General features: G+C 58.9%; 2 protein-coding genes across 19 annotated transcripts in view; both read right to left on the bottom strand.

Annotated features, from left to right (window-relative positions):
* Nucleotides 1-7856, bottom strand: part of MINK1 (misshapen like kinase 1) — a 31177-nt gene extending 23321 nt beyond the window's left edge. For 2 of the 14 annotated variants that reach the window (XM_077315846.1, XM_077315848.1), the window contains exon 1: nucleotides 7536-7856. In XM_077315846.1, the coding sequence (XP_077171961.1) occupies nucleotides 7536-7592 (57 nt within the window). In that variant the 5' untranslated portion in view covers nucleotides 7593-7856. The remainder of the gene's footprint in view (nucleotides 1-7535) is intronic. The other 12 variants (XM_077315854.1, XM_077315857.1, XM_077315844.1 and 9 more) reach the window with 7 other exon arrangements.
* A 2348-nt stretch (nucleotides 7857-10204) lies between these two features.
* PLD2 (phospholipase D2) lies at nucleotides 10205-22046 on the bottom strand. 5 transcript variants are annotated; one of them, XM_077315494.1, is made up of 26 exons: nucleotides 21702-22046; nucleotides 21064-21184; nucleotides 20845-20972; nucleotides 19443-19585; nucleotides 19171-19273; nucleotides 18589-18654; nucleotides 18411-18469; nucleotides 18062-18154; nucleotides 17786-17938; nucleotides 17534-17683; nucleotides 17369-17452; nucleotides 17114-17192; nucleotides 16924-17034; nucleotides 16667-16846; nucleotides 16181-16310; nucleotides 15854-15972; nucleotides 15572-15685; nucleotides 14726-14830; nucleotides 14418-14506; nucleotides 13737-13850; nucleotides 13441-13490; nucleotides 12980-13114; nucleotides 12722-12875; nucleotides 12246-12363; nucleotides 11844-12114; nucleotides 10205-10862 (listed from the first exon to the last, which is right to left on the bottom strand). In XM_077315494.1, exons 1-25 carry the CDS (start codon nucleotides 22029-22031, stop codon nucleotides 11890-11892), a joined length of 3153 nt encoding a protein of 1050 aa, XP_077171609.1. In that variant the 5' UTR covers nucleotides 22032-22046; the 3' UTR covers nucleotides 10205-10862; nucleotides 11844-11889. The 5 variants fall into 5 exon arrangements, with proteins under 5 accessions (XP_077171609.1, XP_077171607.1, XP_077171606.1 ...); XM_077315492.1 differs by lacking the exon at nucleotides 10205-10862 and adding an exon at nucleotides 11070-11445; XM_077315491.1 differs by lacking the exon at nucleotides 10205-10862 and having other exon boundaries at nucleotides 11070-12114.
* Nucleotides 22047-23516: the final 1470 nt, after the last annotated feature.

Genomic DNA, 23516 nt, shown 5'->3' with positions numbered 1-23516 from the left:
GGAAGATGGCTAGGCAGCCGTTGCCGCCTGCTGGACCCACTCCCTCTGCGGGACAGAGGTAAGGCAGAGCCTTCTCACCTGGAAACTGGAATAGGCCAGCTGGCAAAACCCAGTGAGTCACTGGGGATTGACAGACAGATGATTTTGCCTAGATCTCCCTCCCTTCCTGATTTAGGGGAAGCGGCCTAGAGAGAAACCCAGCTCAGCAGCCAGAGGGGCTCAGGGGGCCTGGGGAGAAAGACTTAACCCAGCCCCTTCCCTGGAAAGGATCCCCCGGCAACCAGGGCAAGAAACAGAGCCTTTCCCAGCCTGCTGCAGAGAGCTGCTGCTTGCACACAACACACACCAGCCCTCTGCTCCGTCTCCATGGCAGCCATCCTGCACCACGCGGGCTCCTCTCGCCTCCTGCTCTATTCTGCCGGATTCCAGCTTGGCTTGGCTGCTGGACCGGGACCTGGCCACAGACAGGGCCAGCCAAGAAGCCTCGCCACCCCCAAGTCAGGGCCAGGAAAGAGACCTGGGGCCACAGACAGGGCCACTGTGGGAGGCTCGGGCACCCAAAGACCTTTGACACCAGCACCTCGCAGTCTGGACATGCGTGCTGGGACCAGGCACCGGTCCTCACTCTGGGTGGGCCATCCTGGCACCAGGAGTCAAATCACCACCAAGCCATGCAGGACCCATCCCAAGCTCTGACACTCTGCTCAATACCAGCCTGCAGCAGCAGCAAGAGCCCCCCCCCCCTCCACGGAAGCCAAAACAACCTCCTCCCAGTTCCGGGCCTTGCTGCCTGTCCTTCTGCTCAGCCAGGCTGGTAGCAAGCGGAAAGCCCCAGAAAGCTTCTTCAGCCTTTGCTCTCGGCTGTGCTGCCCCCAGCTCCCTCCCACCCCCCAGCCATGGCCAAGAAGCCCCTGCTGGCGACTGGGGAAGGGCCACCCACAGACCCTTCCTCCCTCTGCACTGCAGCCTTGGCTGCAGCGTTGGACCCTTCCTCAAACAGGCATCTCCATTCTCCAGGCAGGCAGACCGGCCCAGGGAACGCTGCCGGACACACACCAGCCACGCCCTGCTTCGCCCTCCATTCACAGGCAGCTGCCTCTCCCTTCAGGCAGGCCTCCTGCAGCAATCCAGGTGGGGAGGGAAACACTGTGGACGGGGAGCTCCTTGTGGGGGACAGAATCGGGCTGCTTCTCCCTTCCTGTCCTTCTGGGGTGGGGGCCCACGTCCAAGCGAACGGGGCGGGTTGGTGGGAGCGCATTCACTGCCCAAGCAAAGCCAGGCGCAGCTATTAGAATGAGGCCTACTTGTGCCATCCGTTTTCTTGCTGTTGCTCTGGGGAGGGGTCGTGAGCAGCCTCCAAACTCCAAGCCTGGGCAGTGGGGCCCCTGCTCAGCGCCTTGGGCCCGGAAGCCTGTTTTGAAAGAGAAGCCCGGTGGTAGCTGGAAAGATGCCCCCCTGCCTCAGCATAGGTGAAACTCCTCTGAACTCCAGCTTCCTCGGCTACAGTGAGAAGAGTTGGTTTTTATACCCTGCTTGGTTTTTTATACCCTGAAGGAGTCTCAGAGAGGCTTACAATCGCCTTCCCTTCTTCACCCCTCTGAGGTAGGTGGGGCTGAGAGAGCTTCTGACAGGACTGCTCGGTCAGAACAGCACTAACTGGGCTGTGACTGGCCCAAGGGGTTCTCTGAGATTGCAGGGCAGCAGCACTCAGGCAGGCAGGCAGGGAGGCAGGCAAAACCCCCATGGCCCGAGTGATGTGGCCTTTTCATTAGGAAAACTAATCTGGAGCAAAAACAAAACATGCCGAGGGGTTGATCCGACAGTCTCTGGCACACGGCAGAGGTCCCGGGCGGCAGAAGCACTGGACTCTTCTGGGAGTTTTCTGTTCTACAGTGTCTCCAAATCCACTCCATGCCCTGCCCTGGTAGTGAGGAGAAGGAAGCCCCAGTTTCTGACTTCTGCCTGGACCCAGGAAGCCCCTGGAGGCCCCCTCCCCCTCTGAGCCCCAGCAGAGAAGGTGGCAGAGACCAGTGCCGTGGGCATCGTCCCCTGCCAACCTGCTGAGCCAGCTTGCAGAATGCTTGTTCACCCAGAGCCCTTGGATGGAAGAGCAGGCTGGGACAGGCCCGCCCTGAGCAAAGAGAGCGGCCCCACCCCACCCCACCCCCTACAACTGAGGGAGCAGCAGCTGGCCAAGTTTCACCCCAGGGAGGGAAGGGCAGCCCTGCCCCCACCTGACACACACAATCCAACCTGAGCAGGAAAAGCCAGCAAAAAGTCCAGGGCCACCAGCTGGTCTACAGGAAAGCAGGACTCTTTTTGAAGAACCACACAGACTTCGAGGGCTGCACTCTTCCTCTCTTTTCACCAGAAGATGAAGACTTGTTTTTATGCCCCGCTTTTCACTGCCAGAAGGAGTCTCCAATCCTCCAAGAGGATTCCCTTCCTGTGTGCGGCAGGTAGGGCTGAGGGAGATCTGACAGAATTGCTCTGTGAGAACAGCGCTGACAGGACTGTGAGTCCTGAAACCCTGCTTTCCAGATGAGAAGCCACTGCTCTTCACCACGTCACCAAGCTGGCCAGAGAAAATATGGGCCAAAGATCCATATCCAAAGATATGGGCCAAAGAGTCATTGGTTTTGGGAAAGGCGTCTGTAGAATTCACTCTGGATCAAGACAAAGTTCTAAAACTACTGGGCAAAACTAGTAAGTCTCTGAGTCCCTAAGGGACTCACATGGGAAAGGGCTCCTTACCAACCTGTCACTGAAACTGGCCTCCATACAAATGTCACATCAATTCTTTTAACAAAAGGTAGTACAGTTAAATTAACAGGAACTGTTACCGGAGATAATCTGTGCATCTGAGGGAGCGCCTCTCCCCGCCTGCCCCAAGAAGATCGGGAATGGCCTCTTTGGCTCTGCCCTCAGCCTGCTGGAACAGGTGAGCCCTGATGGAGCTACTGAAGTTCCACGGGGGCACATAAACAAGACCAAATGGCCCCCCAGCCTCTCCTCACACAAGGCGGCCTAAAGAGACACTGGCAAGAATTAGGCCCGACAATCAAGCAAGGGCACATTCAGGGTCACTGTAGTTGTTTTATAGTTTTTATATTGGAAACTTAGACTGAACTGGAGCAAACACGGAAGAGGGAAACCAGGATGCTCACAAGTTAGAGCACTGGTTTTAGCAAAGACTGAAGAGTCCCCCCCACCCCACCTTTTCATGGAGACCCCGAGGAGGACATGAGAGAAACATGTAAACTTATGGGTGAGACGGAGAGTATGGCTGGAGAGTACGTTTTCTCCCTCTCTCAAAATACGAGAACACAGCATCTAAGTCAATGGGCAACAGCCTCAGGACAGAGAATATGGCAAACTGGGGAAGCCCCTTCCAGCAGACACAGGGAGGGCCACGAGCCCAGGCACCTGCCTTCAGAGGGGATTAGGCAGATGGTGACTAAAAGGGACCGCTGTGTCCAGTCAGCCTCCAAGCTACCTTGGTCTCTACACCCTGCTTCTTGGCTCTGCAGGACCACTGCTTAGCTGGTGCATGAAGGACTACACAGCCCCTGGTCTGCTCCTGCTGGGCATTACTTCTTCTTAAGAAGCCATCTGCTGAATCAGCACCACCTCCTCCAAGGGGGAAGCCACCCTTTAGAAGGGCTTCCTTCTGCTACCCAGCTGGGTTCATGTGGGAACTGCCCGACAAGCACTCTGGTGCCCCTTGCCCCAGCCAGCATCACAACACAGTGGCTGTTCTCCTGAGCCACATTCATCATGAACCGACACAGCGCATCACTCACTCCTTGAGAAGGGAGACTAGTGTTCAGCCTGACAGTTCACTCTCCAGCCTGATTCACTCGGGCTGGAGACAGATGGGGGGGGGGGGCACGGGTATCCTGGGTTCGCCCTCCTGCTTTGACCTTCTCGGGCAGACTCCACAGCAGCAACTCAAGCATGAAAAATGAACCCAGGTCTGGATAAATGGGAAACTACCCCTTCAAAACTGCCAAGGGAGGGTGGGGCAAGATTGCTTCAGAGGCTCACCCCCCCCCAACCCAAAAGGCTGTACCAGCCTTGCTTGCCACATGGCGCTAGATCAAGGGGGGGGGTGACGCTAGCAGGCACAAGCACGGAAGGGGGGTGGAAATAATTCAATGAAGGCCAACTTGCTGCAGTCAACAAGTTCTCCCTAGCAACAAGCAAGAACGGTGCGAATGCAGCACAGCACAGCACAGCAGCCCTGGCGCTTGCATTTGTGGCCCAGATACCAGTGAGGAACTGGGAAGACTTGCAGCATTTGCCCCCTACCCCAAGGGTTTCCAGCCCCAGGAAAAGAAGCAGAGGCCGGGGGTGGCCGATCCACGGCTCCTCCCCACAGCTCTCTGAGCACATGGATCAATGTGGGCCACAGGCAGGAAGACCCAGCAGAAACACTCACTCCAGCCAGCGAGCCAAGCCGCCACACTGCTGGGGGGGATTATGCCCCCTTCCTTGCTGCTAGCCCTCAGGACTGGGGGAAGGAGACCCTCAACCCAGACCCTGCACAGCCCCCTCACAAGCAAGCAGAAGAGGAAGAAGAGCGGGTTCTTATATGCCGCTTTTCTCTGCCCGAAGGAGTTTCAAAGTGGCTGACAATAACCTTCCCTTTCCTTCCCTCTCCCCACAACAGGCACCCTGTGAGGGAGGTGAGGCAGAGAGAGCTCAGAGATTACTGCTTGCTCAGAACAGCTGTATCCCAAGGTCACCCAGCTGGCTGCATGTGGGGGAGCATGGAATCAAACCCAGCCCAGCTCGGCAGAACCACTGCACCAAGCTGTCTCTACACCCAGAGGCAGCCGTGGGGTGGGGGCTGGTGCAAAACTGGGGCTTGCAGGGGCCAAAGTGGGTGAAGTGGCTTTCTTTCTCCTGACTCGTGCACAAGACTCCTCCCTCCAACCCCCACAGGCTGCGGCCACCAGGGTCTCAGGCAGGGAAAGGCCCTGCTCACGACTTACTCCTGGTCCTTTTCCACTGGAGTGGCAACCAGGCCCTGGACCGGGACCTTCCACCCACCCAGCAGAGGCTCTCCCCCTGAGCCATGGCTCTCCCCTGCTCGCTCTGGGGTGGAGAAAGGCCCTTTTGTGGGAGAGGCCAAAGGTACCTCAGGCATGGGGTGTGCCAAGGGGGAAGGGCTCTGAGGGGTTCCTCAGAGCTGGGCTCCCTCACTGGCCCAGCTGCCTGGGCACGGATTCCCCAGAATATTCCCACCCTCAAAGGGCAGCCTTCAAAGAGCCACCGGGGACAGACAGCACCTGGCCCTGCAGAACAGACGCAGCCAGCCATGTCCCAGAGTGAATCTTGAAAAGGCCATTTGCAGAGCACAGCAAGCGCCAAGGTCAGGCCCCAAAGACAGCTTCCTGGGACAGAACCTTGGGCAGGGCGTGGACTGAGGGCATCTCTCAGGATTGAGGAAGGCACAGACAGCTGACTGGGGAAGGTGGTTCAGCTGGGGGATGCAGCCTCCAGACTGGCATTTGGGGGAAACCCATCTTTTGTGCACGCTGGTCCCTGGTCAGCTGTCGTCTACCCCACCCCCCTTAAGGCAGGAGGACTGGCTTTTGCCATTGAGGGAAGGACTTGGCAAGCAGATTTTCTGCCGACAAGCTGATTGTGCAAAGTTGGTACCCATCCCTGTTTCATTCTCACCTGTCACCTGTTCCTGCTCCCCCTCCTGCCATTCCTCTTCAGACAAGGGCATCTCGGCCTCCTCAGCTGAATCACCACAGAAGGATCACTACCCACATCCGCCCACCTCCAGGGATGCAATGTTGAACCCCCAGATGTTTCACAGGAAGCAAGCAGCTGTGCCACCATACACAGGATAAGTGGTCAGGATCAGGCTTCCCCCCCCCAAAAAAAAACCTGGCTGCTTTTGGCCACCAAACCAGAGAGCTTTCCCTCCCTCATGGAAAGTAATCCTTCTAATTCTCACCACTCTGGAAGCTGTAATGACATCTCTTCTGGCTCCTAGCCACATCCCTGGGCAGCAGGTTCCATGACCCACTTTTCTTGTGTAGCGTTTAGGAGGCATTTGCCTCACAGCCAGTATGGGGAGGCCCAGGTTCAAATCCCAACTTCACCATGAAAGTCCCCTGATGAAGCTGGTGAATGTTAGCCACACTGCGTGGCCTGCTTGGGGGGGGGGCGGGGTGTTTGTGACCTAGAAGTACAACCATGGCTTTGCAAGCAGAAGGCTTGGGAAAGGAAGCTTCACTGTCTACAACCCTGGGGACCCCCTGCCAGGCAGAAGAGACCACACTGTCCGGGCAGACCTGCATCAGGCAAGCATCTCCATCCACTACTATATCAGCAAGCAGAGAGCAGCCCAGATCAGCAGTCTCCAGGACAGAACTTGTCTTGGGGGAACAAAGAATTGTTCCCAGGAAGATCCCTGGTTGCAGTGCTACAACCAAACTTTTCTGCAGGCATTTCTCAGAGCACATGCCCACAAGACTTGGTTCCTGTTCAGATGAGCTACATGGCAAAGGTGAACTGCGTAGCCCTTCTCTGTACAGAGTTTTAAACCTTCCACAAACAGTCATCCAAGCCGAACCCTTGCCAATAGTTTATTCTTCAATAAAGAGGGCCCCTGCGTTCAGCAACAAGATTAAACTAAGGTGAGTATGGTAAAAAAAAAAAAGTGTAAAAATATTTTAAAAGCTCTGGCCTGGACTGAAATTTCAAGCATTTAAATAAAATAAATAAATCCCTTACATAAATGGAATTCTCTACTGACAAGTAACTGCAAATTCGTGATTCTCTTTTTTAAAGGCCTGATTCCACAGCCTGACAGTAGAGTGAGTCAGAGGGGAACACACGGCACCAACAGTTCAAACCACGGAATGCTAGTCCAACAGAGAAAGAGGGGCAAAGGCTGTTATTGTACCGACTTAGCTTGGCAAGCGAGATTTTGAGTGTTATGAACCGTGTATCAGGCAGACACCATTTCCCCGTCTGTTCTGCACCCTGCACCTAAACGCTTAAATGTGCTGCGCGGCTAGTACAGTAAATGGCTTCTTTATCCTGGATCCAACAAACGGCATCCTCGCTTCCTCCTCCCCCCCCCCCCCAGCAGATAGCAGAGAAGCGTGAGTCCACCGTCGAAAAACCAAGGGGGGCCGAGGCGAGGGAGGAGGAGGGCACGCCGCCCCTCCCCCCCCGAGCGTGCAAACTGCCCCAGGAGGTCGAGGGGCGCTCCCAGCCCATCCTCAGGCAGGAGCGAACGCGGAGCATTGCCGAGCGCTTCCTGACGCCGGAGAAGCCGCCCTGCTGCAGGTATGCGCCCCCGACCGACGGCGGCCTGCGGCAGGACCCATGGGACAGCCCCCGCCCAGCTCCTCGGGCCTCAGCGAGGCCCCCCAATTCCAGAAGCCCGGAGGAGGGGGGGGCAAAGGCCGGGCTCCGGGAGACCCTGCGGGGGGGGGTGTCCGCGGGGGCCCCTTGTCCAAAGTGTCGTCGCGCTGCCCCCCCGCCCCCCCGCCCGGGCCGCTTACCCTGAGGGCGGAGAGGTCGATGTCGTCGAGGCTGCGGGCGGGGGCCGGGTCGGCCATGGCGGGGGCGGCGGCGGCGGCGGCTCCTCCTCCGGCCTCTCGCTCGCTCCCTCAGCGCCGCAGACCCATCCGGGCGGCCTCGCGCCACCGCCCGCCTCCGCACCGACCGACCGGCCGACCGACCGACCGACTGACTGACAGGCGCCCGGGCGCGAGGCGAGCGGGGAGGAGCGCCGCCTGACCACCGCGCATGCGCCCAGGACGGGGAGGGAGGTCGCCCTCGCGCAGGGCTGCGCGCGGCGTCAGTTTCTGCCTGCGACGCGCAGGCGGCGGGAGCCGGCTGCCCAGCTCGGCCACGGCGCATGCGCCCGGAGGTCGAAGCCGGGGGAAGCCCCAAAACACGCCAAGCCGAGCTGAACAAACGAGCGCTCGGCCGATTGGCGGTCATGTGACGACTGGGCGGGGCAACGAAACATAGGAGCATGCGCAGAAGCCAAAGGGAAGGCGGAAGCGACTGGAACAGACAAAGCAGGGGCCCCCTCCTGGCGGCCGAGGGGGAAATAACGTCACGTGAATGAAGGAGCTAAACGGGGCCTGCAGGGGCTGCCACCATCCCGGCGGGTCCTGGATGAAATGGCGCTCTGGAGGGCGGGATGCGCTGGGGCAAGACAGGGTGGTCTTCACCCTCACCGTCCTGCTCGGCCCGAGCCCTTGCCTGGCAGCTGTGGCCGAGGCGGAGGGTTTGGGGGGCTCAGCCGTGTCAGGCTGGCTGGGTTATGGGTCCAGATGCCGGGTCAGAAGCCGCATTGTTTCCACAGAAGCAGGTGAATGCGGCTGCAAAGCAACACTCTCTGCTGCCCACGTCTTAACAGGATCAGGAGCCAGGCAGAGCACACAAACTACTCTCTTCAAGTCCTTCATGGCCTCAGAGACCCCGTCGCCAAGACCACCATCTCCAGATTCCCTCCAGTGTATTTTGCTCAAGCGCATGGGCATGATCAACCCCCCCCCCCACCTCTACATACATATTTCTTGCAGCCCTTCTCCCAAGTAGTCTGCTTCACAAAGCTCCCACACACATTCCCCAAACTAGTGGAACAGAACTGTATACAAGGGTATTTTTGACCACAACAAGGCTGCATGCCAGCAATGTTGTCCAGAGGGTGATTTAACACCAGGGACAGGCCTGAGGGTCCATGGGCCGTGTTCCTGCATGCCCATCAGTATTGTCCCACTGATATAATCCAAGGTCCTGGCACTGCCTAATTGTTGTGTTATCCTTTTTTCCAGGCTCTGTAACCCCTCTGCTCTTGCTTCTCAGCTGTCTTTCTCTTTGGATGGCTCTGACAGGCCACTGTGTGGCCCACCTAGAGTCCTGGTGAGACCAAGCAGGCCCCTGAAGACCAACTGTGTTTCATTCTGGCCATAAGCTTTGAAGTGTGCCTCTTCAGAGACATTTCTCCATGCAAGCAAAAGCTGGTGCCCACAATGAAACTTGGTGGGCCTGCAAGGTACCTGGTTGGACTCAAACATCATTCTGTTCCTTCAGACCAACACCCAAATTTCTCTCAACGAAGACTATTATCATTCAGGTTAAGTAAACATAAAAAATGCCTCATTGGGTGCTTTGGCCTGAGCCGCCATGTCTTTGTCCCCCAAAGCAGAATGACTCATTGGCTGGCCCCCTCCTTCCCACCAGCTCTCAGTTTCCAATTGGGAAGCCTGAAGCCTTAGGGTGGATTATTTCGAGGGCGGGAGTATTCCCCAGAATTTGTACCCTGCTTCTCTCTCCCAGGGTACAAAATAATTAACAGTGCTAAGAAAACGGGGCTGGGGAGGGAGGGAACCCCGAGTCTTCCCCCTCTCCCCTGCCAGCTCAAGGCTGGACTAACCCTTCCTCTAGGCAAGAGTCCTCCTATTGGGCCTTGAAGACCACCAACACATTCTGCCAGTCCCAAGAGCAGCGCTCTTCTTCCACATCAGCCAGTGCTGCACCTTGGCTTGTTGTCCATGCTGAGGTTCCTACCAGCTCATCCAGCTGGTCTCCTTCCCCATCTTCAAGAAAGGGAAAAAGGAGGATCCAGGTAACTATCGACCCACCAGCTTGACATCTGTAGCTGGCAAAATTTGGGAACATATTATCAGTTGGTCCTTGAGCAGCTGGAACAAAGTGCTATGATTTCTAAGACTCAGCACAGATTTTGCAAGAACAAGTACTGTCAGACCAACCTTATTTCTTTTTCTTCTCTTTTCTTTCTTTCTTTTTTTTTTTTGAGAAAGTGCTACCTTGTTGGATCAGGGGAATGCTGCAGAGGATTTCAGTAAAGCTTTTGATATGGTTCCACATGACATTCTTGTTGACAAGCTGGTAAAATGTGGTATGGATCCTAATTCTGTCAGGTGCATTGATAACTGGTTGACATCATATGCAAAGGGTACTTATTAATGGTTCAGCATCCTCTTAGAGAAGAGTGACTAGTTGAGTGCCCCAGGGATCTGTCCTGGGGCCTGTGATGTTCAATATATTTTTAAATTATTTGGATAAGGGATTAGAGGGGATACTTATTAAATTTGCAGATGATACTAAACTGGGAGGGGTAGCAAACACAACAGAAGACAGAATCAGAATACAGGATGATCTTGATAGGCTCGATAACTGGCCTAAAATGAAATTCAATAGGGACAAATGTAAAGGTCGAAAAAAACACATATACCAATATAGGAATGGGGAGACTTGTCTTGGCAGTAGCATGTGTGAAAAAGATCTAGGAGTCTTAGTAGACCATACATGGAACATGAGTCAGCAGTGACTCAGTGACTAAAAAGGCAAATCGTATTCTGGGCTGTATCAAAAGGAGTATCGTGTCCAGATCATGGGAGGTGATGGTACCGCTTTACTCTGCTCTTGTACGGCCTCACTTGAAGTACTTTCAGTTTTGGGCACCACAACTGGAAGAGGGATGTAGACACTGGAGCATGTCCAGAGGGCAACAAAGATGGTGAGGAGTTTGGAGAACAAGACGTATGAAGAAAGGTTGGTCTGTTTAGCCTGGAGAGGAGACGACTGAGAGGGGATTTGATAGCCATCTTCAAGTATTTAAACGGGTGCCATATAGAGAATGGAGCAGAGTTGTTCTCTCTTACCCCGGAGGGGCGGACCAGAACCAATGGGATGGAATTAATTCAAAAGTAATTCCGTCTAAACATCCGGAAGAGGTTCCTGACAGAGTGGTTTCTCAGTGGAAAAGGCTTCCTTGGAAGGTGGTGGGTTCTCCATCTTTGGAGATTTTTAAACAGAGACTGGATAGCCATCTGATGGAGAGGCTGCTCCTGTGAAGGTTCAAGGGGGTGGCAGGTTACAGTGGAGGATAGGGATGTGAGTGTCCTGCATAGTGCAGAGAGTTGGACTAGATGACCCAGGAGGTCCCTTCCAACTCTATGATTCCAAGGTGAGAAGGAATGGATCCAGTCCCCTGACTGTCCTCCTCCATGTGTGGCCGCTTTTCCCAAGCTCCCCATGAAAACAGCCAAAATACAGAAATTTGTGCATTCTATATGTTTATAAACAGGAGCAATCCAGCATCCCACTTGGAAAATGCAAAATGGGGGCCACTGAACACCCTCCCCCCCCCCGAACCTGCTGGGAAGAGATTTTGTCTGTAACTAAGGAGCAGCATTGTTGCCTCTGGACCCAGAAACTTGCTGAGGCAGCCTGGAAGCACCAGAAAGTATACAGAATAAGAGGGGGGCCATCTTCAGCGAGGGACCCATTGACCAGCACCAGCTGTGCAGACACACCAGGGTCCTCCCTATGCAGGCCAGTTAGTTTCAGGGCTCGGGAAGGCCTTGCTGGAGCCTCAAAGCAAAGCTCCCAGCATCCCTCAGGAGAGTTTCAGGCCTGTCTGAAGGTGCACTGTAAACATATTATTGAGAGCAATTCTGTAACAGGGGCCCCACCACCACCACCAGAAGACTTGTGGCAGGGTAGGTCCCGTCATGTTGGGCTGCGGAGTCCTATAACAGGGGAAAGCGGGTGGAGCAGTCTGCTTGCCCCCCCCCCCCCCATCCTGGGTCCAGGAGGGGTTTGCTGGCTGTGTGTGTGTGTGTGTGTGTTTTTGATGGCCCTTGCTCTGGGGAAACACGGTCCAGCTTGGACTAAATTGTGATGCACCAGAAAGGGAGCTATAACCACAGCCTTCCCCAACTCCAAGGAAAGGGGAGGCCAGGGCTGCTGCTCTTGCTTTTGGGACCACACAGGAAGGCCTTTTTGGGGAGGAGCCACTCGGCTTCGGGGGCAGGAGAATGCCTCACCCTGGCTGCTGCGCCCGTCCTGTGCTGCGAGGTCTCCCGAGTCCCTTCAGGTCCACACCACTGTGGGGATCATGCCCTCTTTGCTGCTGAGGGCGGGCAGGAGGGACTCCTCAGCCAAGAAGTCCAGGGGGAACTGAACCAGATGTCCCCGCACCCCCTGCAGGTGTTCCCAGGCAAGGTCCGGGCTGATGGAGGCCAGGTTCTCCACGCTGACGTAATCTCGCAGAGCCCGGAGGGTTCGCACAGCATTGCTGGGGAGGCAGCGGAAAACCTGCCGGCCCAAGATGGGAGAGAAAGGGAGAAAAGCGGCTGGAGGCTGGGTTTGTGGCCGTGGGGGACAGGGGGTGCCCTCCTCGCACTGCCAGGGTCCCGGAGGCCCTCACCACACAGGCTCTCACATACCTGGTCATACAGGTTGGCATTGTTTACAGCTGTGGCTTGCCAGACCTCATGGAAGAAGTGATCGCTGATTGGATCCTGAATGTCGACACCAAGGTCAGAGGTCATACCCAAAATACACCTGCCACAAAGCCACACAAATGAGGGGGGGACTGCTTAGGAGGGGCGGCAGGCAGAAAATGCAGTCCTACATCCCAGTCCCTGCAGGCCAGTTTACCCTGCCAAAGGGTGGGCCAAACAAGCAGGCCTCCTTTCAAAGGGAAGGCTTCTTTTCAAGGAGGGGAAGGCGGTCTGGGGAGGCTGAGTAGGGGCTGGAGGGACAAAGCCCCAAGAGGCTGGGCTCCGTTCGGAGGCTGGAACTCGGGGCCCGCTCACACGGGAGCCCAGGAATGCAGGGTGGAGAGTGGCAGTCAAGCGGGGCAGGGGGGAAGGGGCAGTTCCCTCCTGAGGTCGGATCCCCTCCCCTCCCCGGCTCTTACCGGAAGCAGTCAAGGCGCAGGCTGAGAGCAAACTTCCCCGCCTGGTACTCCTGCCCAGCCATGGCCGACGCCACCCACTCCGTGTCCTCCACCAGCACCGCCAGTTCACTGTCCCGCTCGCCCAGCAAGCTCCGGTCATTGATGTTGGCCGACCCTGGGCAGAAAGGACAGCAGTGTTGGGGGCTGGCGGCAAGACCCCCAAGCACCCATGGCTTAAGAGCTCAATGGGGGGGGGTGGCTGCCCGTGGTGTTCCTCACCAATTATGGCCCGCCGGTCATCTGCAATTAGCAGCTTGCTGTGGACATAGACCAGTTCCGTGGTCAGCTGGCCGTGCAGCTGGCCGTGCGTCCGCAGTCCACAGAAAGAGATGTAGTTCTTCCAGTCCTCCCCCACTGATTTGGCAGGAGGGCAGAGAAAAAGAGAAGGCACAGCATGTCAGCCGGTGATCCCCCGCGGCCCCTCTGAATGGCCTCTTCTTGAAGACTCCCGGGCTGGGGAGACCCCGGAGCTCCCAAACCATGTGCAGCAGAGGATGGAGTGGGGGTGGAGGAGCAAACAAGCCAGGCCCCCTGGGCTGCCCGCCATCCAATTCCCAAGGCATCTCCCTTTTCCCCTCTTAGCAGAGGCACATGCAGGGTCTGGCCAGGGGGCCTGATACCGTCTGCATGGTGTGGGGAACATTCTGCCCCCCACGTAGCCCCTTCCCCCCGCAGCTTACTGACAGCCTTCAGGCGACTGACGATGGAAGCGTCCCCACGACACAAGGTCCTGCAAAGCGGCAACAGGTGGGTCATTTTGGCTCCTCCGCCCCACGCTTGGGCCACGTTCTGGCCAACAGTCAAACCAGACCACCCCGCCTAAGCGGCAGCAGTGGGAATGAGGTTATCAGTGGGAGCCTCCCCCCCCCACCACCAGAGGTTCCAGGGGGCCTCGGACGGAATGATGGGCCCACGGGGAGCCAGAGAGAATGACAGGCGTGGCCCCACTTCCCACCCAACCCAGCCCCAGCCTCACCGATAGGTGAAGTGCAGAATGGCTTGGATGGAGTTGCCCCCCCCACGGGCAATGTCCCCTTCAAACCCCGGCAGGAGGGGGAGCAGGACGTACACTCGAAAGGGCTTCTTCTCTCTGCAGGAGGGGCAAATGGGGGGGGGGGTCAGGCAGGCCAGCCTGTGTGGGGCCTCCCACCCCCCTTGCCCACAGGGCTCATGCAGGAAAAGCTTACTGGCTCCCTCGATGGATGGGGAGGCCCATGAGCACACGCAGGCAGCACGTGCCCAGAGGGCGCCAACAAGCCCTGGCGAACCCAGGCTCTAATCTGTGTGCTGTTTTCAAGGCCGTGTTTTGGACATGAGACAAGATGCAAGGTATACTGCCTCTAGCAACGTAGGCTCCATTTTGCTACTGGTCTAAGAAGCAGCTCTTGCAGGAATTCCTCCTAGGACTAGCGGGGGGAGCCTCTCTCACGTCAAGCCGTGTGTTAAATTCTATCCTGTGTGAAGCAGGGGCCCGAATTTCCCCCGCCCCTGTCGGTTGCCTTTCTCACAATAACAGCTGGACTTTGGGAGACGCAGAATGCAGGATGAAGACGGGGGTGCCGCTGAGCCTGCGCAGCGTGGCTTCCCCTCCCCACGGAGCAGTCACAGCCATGCGGCATCGAGGGTCGAGAGCACCCCCTAGGAACGCCGGACTGACCTGTGAGCACGCAGCACACGGCTGATGACGGCGTCTCCCACGGTGTTGTGCACGTTGCGCCGGTCTGCGCAGCTGATGAAGAACTGATTCTGGGGAGGGAGGGAGGGAGGGGTTCAAGGGGAAAGTGGGTGAGCAGTCCACACCCCACAGAACCAATGCCAGCATGCCCTTGCGCCTGAGCAGGGGCCCCCGGGGAGCACCATGAAGAAGCCATGGCTGAGAACCTCTGAGGACACCCATGGCACTCTTCTCCCTCTCCTAGGCAAACCAAGGACTACCCCCTCCTCACCCTCCTGCCGTCCCCCTACCTCAATGTACAGGTAATGCTGGCTGCCTTCAATGGTACTCAGGTAGGCCTGATAGATCGATGCTTCGTTGAGGCCGGCTGACCAGCGATCCACCGAACGCAACACCTGAGGAGGACACAGGTGGCAGGGGAATCCAGAGGACACCAAACAGGGGTGAGGAGCAAGGGCCTCGGTGCCCCACAGCAGGGCAGGTGCCTTTCAGGTGCCTTGCTCCCCTCTCCTCCACCCTCCCAAACCCCTTGGACCAGAGGAGGGTATGCAAAACGAGCCATGATGCAGCTAGCTGAGCCCCTTCTCCAAAAGCCCCTTCCGCCCTTTGCCTTCTTCCAGGGACATTAAGGGAACTATTTTGGCCACACCCTTCACTACCTGATGAAACTCCAGGAGGGATTTAAAATTGCATTAAAAATGGGGATTTATATTAGGGGAAATTCTTGGAGTAGAGTTACAGTTAGCTTAGGCATGGGTCAGGTTGGGGGGGGGGTGTTGCAGGTTTAGCGAGAGCATTAGGGCTGGGAAAGACATTGATAGAAGAAGCCATGGGAGAAAGAACCATTTTTTGACATTATTTCACATGTAAAAAATAAAGTGGATTGGGCCCAGGGATTCTGGCTGTGTCTGCTTGGGAAGGGTTGTGGGCAGCTCCTCCCCATTGCGTGGCCCTAAATGCCTGGTCCCATGGCTGGAACCCAACCCAAATGGACTGCAAGGCCCATTGTGCAAGCTGTTTGTACGAGGGTGCCTTGGCTCTCCTGACAGCAACCATGCGGCACCTTCCCTGCTCAGTTCCAGGGAGGCAATCCTTCTGACAGGCAGGGCCCCCTTTCTCCAGCCCTCCCCCCTTACCTGGACACTGGCTGTGTCTGCTCCGGGCACAAGGAACGGAAGGGGTGGGGTCCATCGGGGGGACTTGGGCAGCAGGTAAGGGTACTCTGGCCCTTTGTACTTCGTCTTCATGATCTGAGGAGACCAAGGAAGGGAGCTGGAGAACTTCAGACCCTGCCAAACCCCCCCCCTCCCGCCAACAGGAACAGGTAACGGATAATGTCCGTTTCCACTCAGGTCCCAGCCCGCCACCACAGCTGGGTCTCCTGCCAGCCAAGCAGAATCAACCTGTAAAGCACTCGCCTTGGTGAAGTTCCAGCGCTGGATGAAATGGCGAGCCACATCTCTCGCGGCAGCACCATGAACGGCCACTCCCACATCCCGCCAAGGCATCCGTGGGGTCTGGTGCCTGTCAATGAAATCTGCCCCCCCCCCCAGCTCTTAAGGTTGTGGAGCCAGATGCTCCCCCCCCCCCCCCGCTCTGAAGGCAAGGCTGGCCCCGGGGAGAAGGGAGAGGACTGGCTGTGAACATGGGATTCATGGCCTGACCCTGTCCACACCTGGGCTGCCAGGGAGGGGGCCAGGCTGCTCCCCAAGGGCGCGCCCCCCGCCCCCGCCCCCTGGGCTGACCTTCGAAAGGCTTCTCCAGCTGCACCCAGTCTTTGGCGATGAGGTTGCTGTAGTCCTTGCCGAGCCAGAGGCGCTGGTTGCTGGCCAGGTCAAAGGGGACATCCTGCCCTGTGGGTGGGGCAGCCCCGCCCTGAGGGAGACACGGGGTCAGGAGGAGGAGGTCACGGCGGGCCAGCCTGTGTGGAGATGGAAGTGGAGCAGAGGAAGGGCAGAGGAGGCAAAGGAGAGAGGAAAGAGATCAGAGGAAGCAGGAGAAGAACCAGCTGCAAAGAGGCTGAGGCAGCGGACCAGGATGGTCCCCTGGAGCTTATTGTCCAGTGCTGCTGCGATGCTATAGAAAGTTGGGCAGGGGAGCAGCTTCTGCCAAGAGAGTCCGGTTGGGTACTGGAAAGACAGAAAGAGAAGCCGCAAAGGGGCAGGAAGGGTTCCGTGGCCTGCCGTGCCCTACAGAAGGCGTGGGGCAGAGAGAGCAGACATCTTCTTCACCTTGGGGCTGGGACCGTCATCGCCATCCAGGTCAGCGATCCGGTAGTCGTGGGTGTCCCAGCGCCCATAGGCTAGATCCAGGCCTCCCAGGAAGGCCACCGATTGGTCCACCACCACCAGCTTCTCGTGGTGGGCCCACAGGACGACAGTAGAGGAGACATGGTCCGGGTGGCGCATGACCTGTGGGAGGGCAGGGGGAGAGGCTGAAAAGACTGCTTGGTGCCGGGGGGGGGGGCAGGATTTGGGGGGGGGCTCACCTTGACGTGGGGATGCAGGAGCAGCAGGGCCCTTTTGCTGTAGTCGCTGTTGATGCCCAGGGCCAGCCCCACCTCCTTGAACAGCAGGACGCAGACGCGCACTCCTTCTTCCTGCAAAAGGCACGGTCAGCGCGGGGCAGGACCCTTGGGTGCCACCCGCCCTGCAGGGGGGGGGCCTTCCCCCACTCACCGCTTTGCGTTTGAGGAGGAGGTCCAGGCGCCAGTTGTCTGTCTGGGCTGGCCGCTTCAGGTAGATCTCCGGGCTGAGCCTGGAGGACACACCCGGCCACACCCTGTGCTCCAGCAGCCACAAGGCCATCGCCCCTCCACTTGGGGAAGGGCGTATACCTTGAACTTCCCCCGAGCCCACCCACCACCGCCAGGAGGCCGGACTGGCCGCACCTCCCCGGGCCGGCTCCAGTTGGGGATGGAGGGTGACACTCACCACCAGTCAGCGATGAAGATCTCTTCTTTGGCTTGCAGCAGAGCGTCGGCCACGGCAGCAAAATATCCAGCCCCGTTGACAAACCTGCAGGTGGGGCGGCTGTGTGAGAAGTGGGGGAGAAAGTGTAGCCTCCCTTCTAGCCCCTCACCTCGGCGCCACGCTCACCAGCGGGTGGGGGTCTCCGGGTGCACGGGGGCAAACCCCTGGTGGCGATGCAGCCGTAGGAAATTCCGCCCCTTGTTCTCTGCCAGGTCAGAGATCTCCTGGGCCCACCAGCAGGCTTGCCGGTAGCTGCTGCACTTCAAAATCAACGACCTGGGTGGAGGCGAGGGGGAGAGCAAGGCTGGGCTCTGGTGCCTGATCCAGCCCCTAATGAGGGCTCTTCCAAGGAGAGGGGCTGCCCCCCAACCCTCTGACCTGCAAGTGTTGTCAACGCGGACCCCGTATTTGGTATCCGTGGGCTTTTGGCCCACTTGGATGCTGAATCCCGGGTCAAAGAGCAGCACAAAGGAGACGACCCCGGACTCCGGCTTCAGGTACAGCAAGAAGGAGTCCTTCACCACCAGCCACCTGAAGGGACCAGCGTGCGGTCAGGCCGGAGCCCCCAGCCCTATCTATCCGCCTATCCGTCTATCTATCCATCTATCCACCTATCTGCCTATTTACCGCCCTTCCCAGAGGCTCAGGACACACCTCTTTGACCAGCGATAGCAGAACTGGTGTCGGCCCGCGCAGTTCAGGCCGGGGATCCGATGTCCTCCAGAGCGTTTGAGGATCATGCCTTCCCTGTAAGAAAGCAGGGATGCTGCTCAGGAAGCCAGGAAGGGGAGAGTCTGAGCAGATTCTGCAGTCTGAGGCTCTGCTCCAAACAAGGCATGGAATCCAGCGCCAAAGAGAGACTCCGTGGGCAGGCCGGTGCCCAGCCCAGGCCCTTGCGAAGTGTAGAGAAGTAAGCCCTACCCCCACATCGGAGAGGGCACCAGGCACAACCTCCAGAAGGACCAGAAGCCTGCTGCCAAGACAGGTGCCCGATGCTACTCACAGCCCCTTGGGTCCCAGATCCGGAATGAAGGAGAGTTGGCTCATGTCCAGGAACTCTGTCTGCCAGAGAGGGAGAGAAGCAGGGAGTGCTGGGTGCGGATGCTGCTTCTGCCGGTTTGTCCCCTGCCTCTTCCCCAGCCAAGAAAAAGCCACAGAGCAGTGGAGAGGGGGCAGCTCACCATGGCATGGTAGTCCCGATACAGACTGATCTCCAGCAGGGCATTGAGGTAGCTTTCTAGCTGCTTCTGTAGAGGAGTTGGAAGCCCACATGAATGGCTGGGAGGAGGCAACGCCCCCCCTCCCCCCCCCCGCATCCTCTCCCATTCTGCGGACTCTCTGCTTAACCCTAACCCTAACCTCACCCGGCCACCAGAGCTCTGCTAGCAGCCCAATATTCAATTCACTCTCTGAGCGGCTTGGGATCCCCAGGAGGCACCCATCCATCCATCCCCCCTCCCTCCGAGGCCACGCCGAGCGGGGCCTGGGATGAGGGTTCCCACAGCCACCCACAGGGGGCACTGCAACTTCACTCAGCAGCTGCCTCTCGAGTCGAATCTATAAGATCCCCAAGAAGATTTTCCTGTGCTGCACAAGGAACTCCAAGTGCCAACGGCCACTGACAGTGGACTAGCCAGCAGGTGCAGAAGGGGCCCAACAAGGGCTTCGGGGCCAAGCTTCCCACAGTTAGAACGCCCTTCGCCAAGCCTTTCTCCCCACCCCCCAATGCATGTTCACCTACACACACGTCCCCACTGCCCTACCTGCTTGCTGGACGGCCGTCGGGCACCCTCATCCCCACCTCCGTGGGGCAGAGAAGGTAGTTCCAGGGATGCTCCTCCCAGTGGGAAACCCTGAAAAGCAAACCTGGAGGAAAAGAGGAGCATAGTGTTGAGAACCCCCCCCCCCGATCAGTGCCCAGGGCCCCTGGGGGGCACCACGCCAGGCAGGCACCAGATGCTTCCAGGGGGGATGCAGCAGACCCCCCCACCAGGGATGCCCCCCCGCCTATTGTCCCACAAGTCGTTCTCCTCACCGGGAAAGGGGGAGGAAGGTCACAAGGATCTTGTGCCTCATCAGGTCCCGGTGCAGCTCCTGGAAGTGCCGGAACTTCTTTTTCATGGTCCAGGTGAATTCGCCATGCGTCACACGGAGGCAGTAGACGGTGTTTGTCCGCACCTGCCGCGGAGAGAAGGGAGCCGCCGACATGCCTCTGAGGGGCTTCCGTTCCAGGTGACTAGCTGTAGGGCCCCTGCCCAAAACACCCTCCCCTCTGCTGGAGCCTCAAAGGGCTTCCCCCAAAGATAAGGGCACCAAAGATAAGGGGCACCTTGGAAGAAAAACACCTTCCCCTATTCTGCTACAAACCGGGCATCATTGTATTGCCAGGTGTTTATATTTAGACCTTTTGCTCGAACAGAGGATGGTGGAGGAAAAGTTGCCCACTTCAGTGGATTGGGGCCTGCTGCAGGGCCAAGCAGTGACTGGACATTCCTGGGAGCTCCTCTGAAGCGTTTAGAGAAGGAAGAAGCCCTGCAGCTGGCAGCCAAGTGCTGCGGGGCCAACCACGAGCAAAGGCCTCCAGCCCTGTCCGCTTTAACTAAAATAAATGTTGCAGCTGGGAAGGAAAGAGTTAAAGCAACCTGTCTGTCTGGGCAAGGATGCCAGGAAAGGGGGGGGGGGTGTCCTCCCCTCCCATTTCCTGCTTTTCCAAGCCCATGCTGCCAAGGGGGGGGGGGGGGGGAGAGGCCAAGAATGTTTAGAAGGCTAGTTTTCTCTTTGATTCCCCCCCCCCAATTGTTTGCAAGCAGGCATATTCCTTGCTTGCCTGTGCCGGCATGTTGGCGCAACAAACCTGTGAGTTAAAGGAACTGCTTCCCTTGAAAGGGGGGGGGGGGTGATGGAAAGGGGCTGCTAGGAACGCTTGCTGGACCTCCCCTCCAAAGCCTCCGAAGCAGGCCTTTCTTCCTAGGAACCATGACACCCCCCCCCCCCCACACACACACACACACCTCAGGCAGCCCCAGTTCTGGAAGTGACCCTACACACTTCCCAAGATGGCTGCGGCCTGAGCCGGAATGCCTCACCCTGCCCCAGATACCTCACCCTGCCTGTGCCTCTGGGCACCTCTCCCCCACAGGAGCGCCCCAAGACCCTGGCCCTCATGGAGACAGCCGCCCTCACGCCCTCCCACCCACCCACTCCTGCCCGCTCAACTGTGCCTGGCCCGCCCTGTAGGGATGGCTGCCAGAGGGGCTTCTGGGGCTGAGCCAGACAAGCCCAGGGGCTGTCCACGCCAAACCGCCTGCCCCGCTGGCCTCCCTGGACAGAAGGCCCCGGCAGGCTCTGGAAGTTCTGGAGTGGTTTGGGCTCAGAGGGCTGCCCACTCTGGGCCAGGGTGGACTCCGGGGCCCGCTCGCCTTCCTGCCTGGCCTTACCTTGGACCCAGCGGTGTATCGCTCAGCCCCCTCCACCCGCACGGTGACAGGCACTCCGGGGACAAAGAGGGTGCCCTGGGAATGCAGCGGCTTGGGCACGTGGACCCTTCGGAAGGGGGGTGGGCTGCCTGGGGAGACCAAAAGAGCAGGGGTCTTAGAGCAGCGGGGCCGGGGGGGCAGGGTCCCCTGCCCCCAGCCCCCTTCCCTCTCATGACTGACCTGGACCCTCGGTGGCCAGCAGGCTGTTCCTCTCAGCCACTCCACCAGGAAGCTCCACTGCGTCCAGGCTCTGCCCCCCAGGGAGGGGGCCCTCTGGGGTCAGCATAGAGGAGCTAGCCTGCTTGAGAGAGAGCAGCCAGAAGGACTTGGAGGGGCCTTGCCCCCACTGAGGGCCAAAGACCCCCATTCCCCTGCTAACCACAAAGGCCTCCAAACCCTACGCCCCCCCCCCGGGTCCCAAGGATTGGGGGGGAGGGGCCGCCGGAGAAACTTGTGGGGTCAGTAAGCAGCCGCTTTCCCGCAGGGCCCCGAGGCCTGGGTCCCAGATCTCCCGGGCGGGAGAAGAGCCCCCTCTCCGCTGCCGCTGCGGGAGACCGACCCGCCACTGGAGGGCACGGGCCAGCGGGTAACACCACCCGTTCCCGTCCCCCCGACATCGGCAGGGGGGTCCTCTCCCGTGTCGGGCGAGTTCACATGTGCGAGGATGTCGGCCGGGCCGGGCCAGCGAGGCGAAGCGACCCAGCGGGCCAGATTCCCGGAGTCCGGCTCGGGCACCAGAAGGGGGCTGTGGGGGGGGGGGGGGCTCCGAGCTGCCCGCTTGACAAGGGGCCAGCGGCGGCGGGAGGGGTGCAACTCACCAGCGGGCGGGCGGGCGGCGGCTCCGGGAAAAGGGAAGGAGGCGCCAGGGGGAGGCGGTGGCCGGGCGAGGGGGAGGGAGGAGGGCGAGGGCTGGGCTGTCCCAAGCGGGGAACGGCCCGCTCGGCTTGGCCCGCCTCCCCGGGGCGGATTGCAGGAGGACCGGCAGTTAGAGGCCCGGGGCATGTGCAGAGTGCCTGGATCGGGGGCGCCAGAGGCCACAACGCATTCCTCGGCCGAGACCAGTTTGCGGAAGGCTGCGCTGCGCTGAATTCGAACCCAAGGGCGTCTTTGCCTTCCCGGCTGCAAAGCTCGACTTCTTCTCCTCTCATCTGCGCCCCGTCCCGCCGTTACTGCCAGGTAGGTAGGTAGGTAGGTGCTGACCCCACCCTCCCCGTGGAAGGGGCCTGGCTGGCGGCGCTCGCAGGGTGGGACCCCCGGGCGTTTGCCGAGAGAGGGAGAGGCGCTCCGGCGAGCTGCGCCCTTCGGCTGCGGGGGCTTCTCTCCCGTCGGCCCTTGCTGGATAGGAGAAAGCGCCCCCCCCCCGTCACCTTTCGCCTTCTGCCCCCTCAGGATCCGCTGCCCATGGGCTGCAAGTTCCCCCGCTGCTTCCCGGGGCAGAGATGGTGGAAAGGGGGCAGCAAACCGGGGTCCAAAGAGGCCCCCCAAGGTAAGAACGGGACAGCCCCCATTTCCTTGACAGCCCCCATTTCCTTGAGGGGGCTGGGCCGGCTCCCCATCTCCCCCCCCCCCAATTCATTCTTCTCGCCTCCTCTCTGCAGAGGGGACTAAAGGCATTCCGTCTCCCGGGCCCCGATCCAGGCACTCCAGCGAGGCCAGTTCCCCGCGCGGAGGGACCTACTTCAGCGGAAAGGCGCGCGTCTCCTTCCGACACCAGCTGGACTCGGAAATAGAATCCACCCAGTGAGCGGGGGGGGGGGGGGGGGCGTCCCTGCCCTGCTCCCCTCTGGGCAGCTCAAAGTAAGGAGGGAGGACAGACGAGCAGAGGCAGTCCTTGTGTCAGAGCAATAAAGTTGCAGGACTCTGAGCATGTGCTGAGTGCACTTCTTGCAGCCACAGCCCTTGGGCACTGAAGGGAGGGGGGTGTTCCAGGAGAAGGCTGGCTGGATCAGAAGCTGAGCAGAAAGCCCCCCCCCAGAAAGGGAGGTCCTGGATATTTGCCCAGAAAAGTGTTGTTTACCTCTGCAGAGGGAAGGAACATTCCCGCGTCCCCGTCCCGTCCCGTCCCCCCCCCCCCCCCGTGGACTCTGCTGTCTTCCAGGCCAAGGAAGCAGGCTGGGTGGGGCTGCGGTCAGGCCCTTCTGTCTCCCCTTAATCACAGCTTGGAAACAATCTCAAGGGAGGAGGTTCCCCTGGCAGCAGGGAGGTGGCACAAAAGGAAACATCATCCCTCCCCCCCCCACCCCCCTCGGCCTTTTGAGAAAAAAAAGAGCTGGTTCTCCAGTTTAGAGTCTGCTGCTCATTAACCACGACACCACATTGGGGAAGAGGCCCATGGAAGCTCACCGAACGCCCCTCCTGGCTCCCCTGCCTTCCATCTTTAAAATCAAAATGATCAGAGGGGCACCTGCAGGTAGCTGACAGAACCTCACTGCGCCCTGGACACAGCTGTAGTGTGGTGGGGGACGGGACCAAGCTCCTCCTCCTAACTAGCAGAGCTAAGCTCCACCTGCCCCTCACCGGCCTCCTTTGGAGCCCCCCACTCACCAGAGCAGGAAAGCGATCTCTTTGGGAGGTGTTGTAGGTAGCCCCTGTGCATTCAAGGTAAGGCCTGAATCTCCAGGCTACAGCAAAAG

The sequence above is a fragment of the Paroedura picta genome, chromosome 16, assembly GCF_049243985.1.
Source record: "Paroedura picta isolate Pp20150507F chromosome 16, Ppicta_v3.0, whole genome shotgun sequence".
NCBI lineage: Eukaryota > Metazoa > Chordata > Lepidosauria > Squamata > Gekkonidae > Paroedura > Paroedura picta.
Note: the sequence above shows the minus strand (reverse complement) of the source record. Positions and strands in the feature narration are given on the sequence as shown.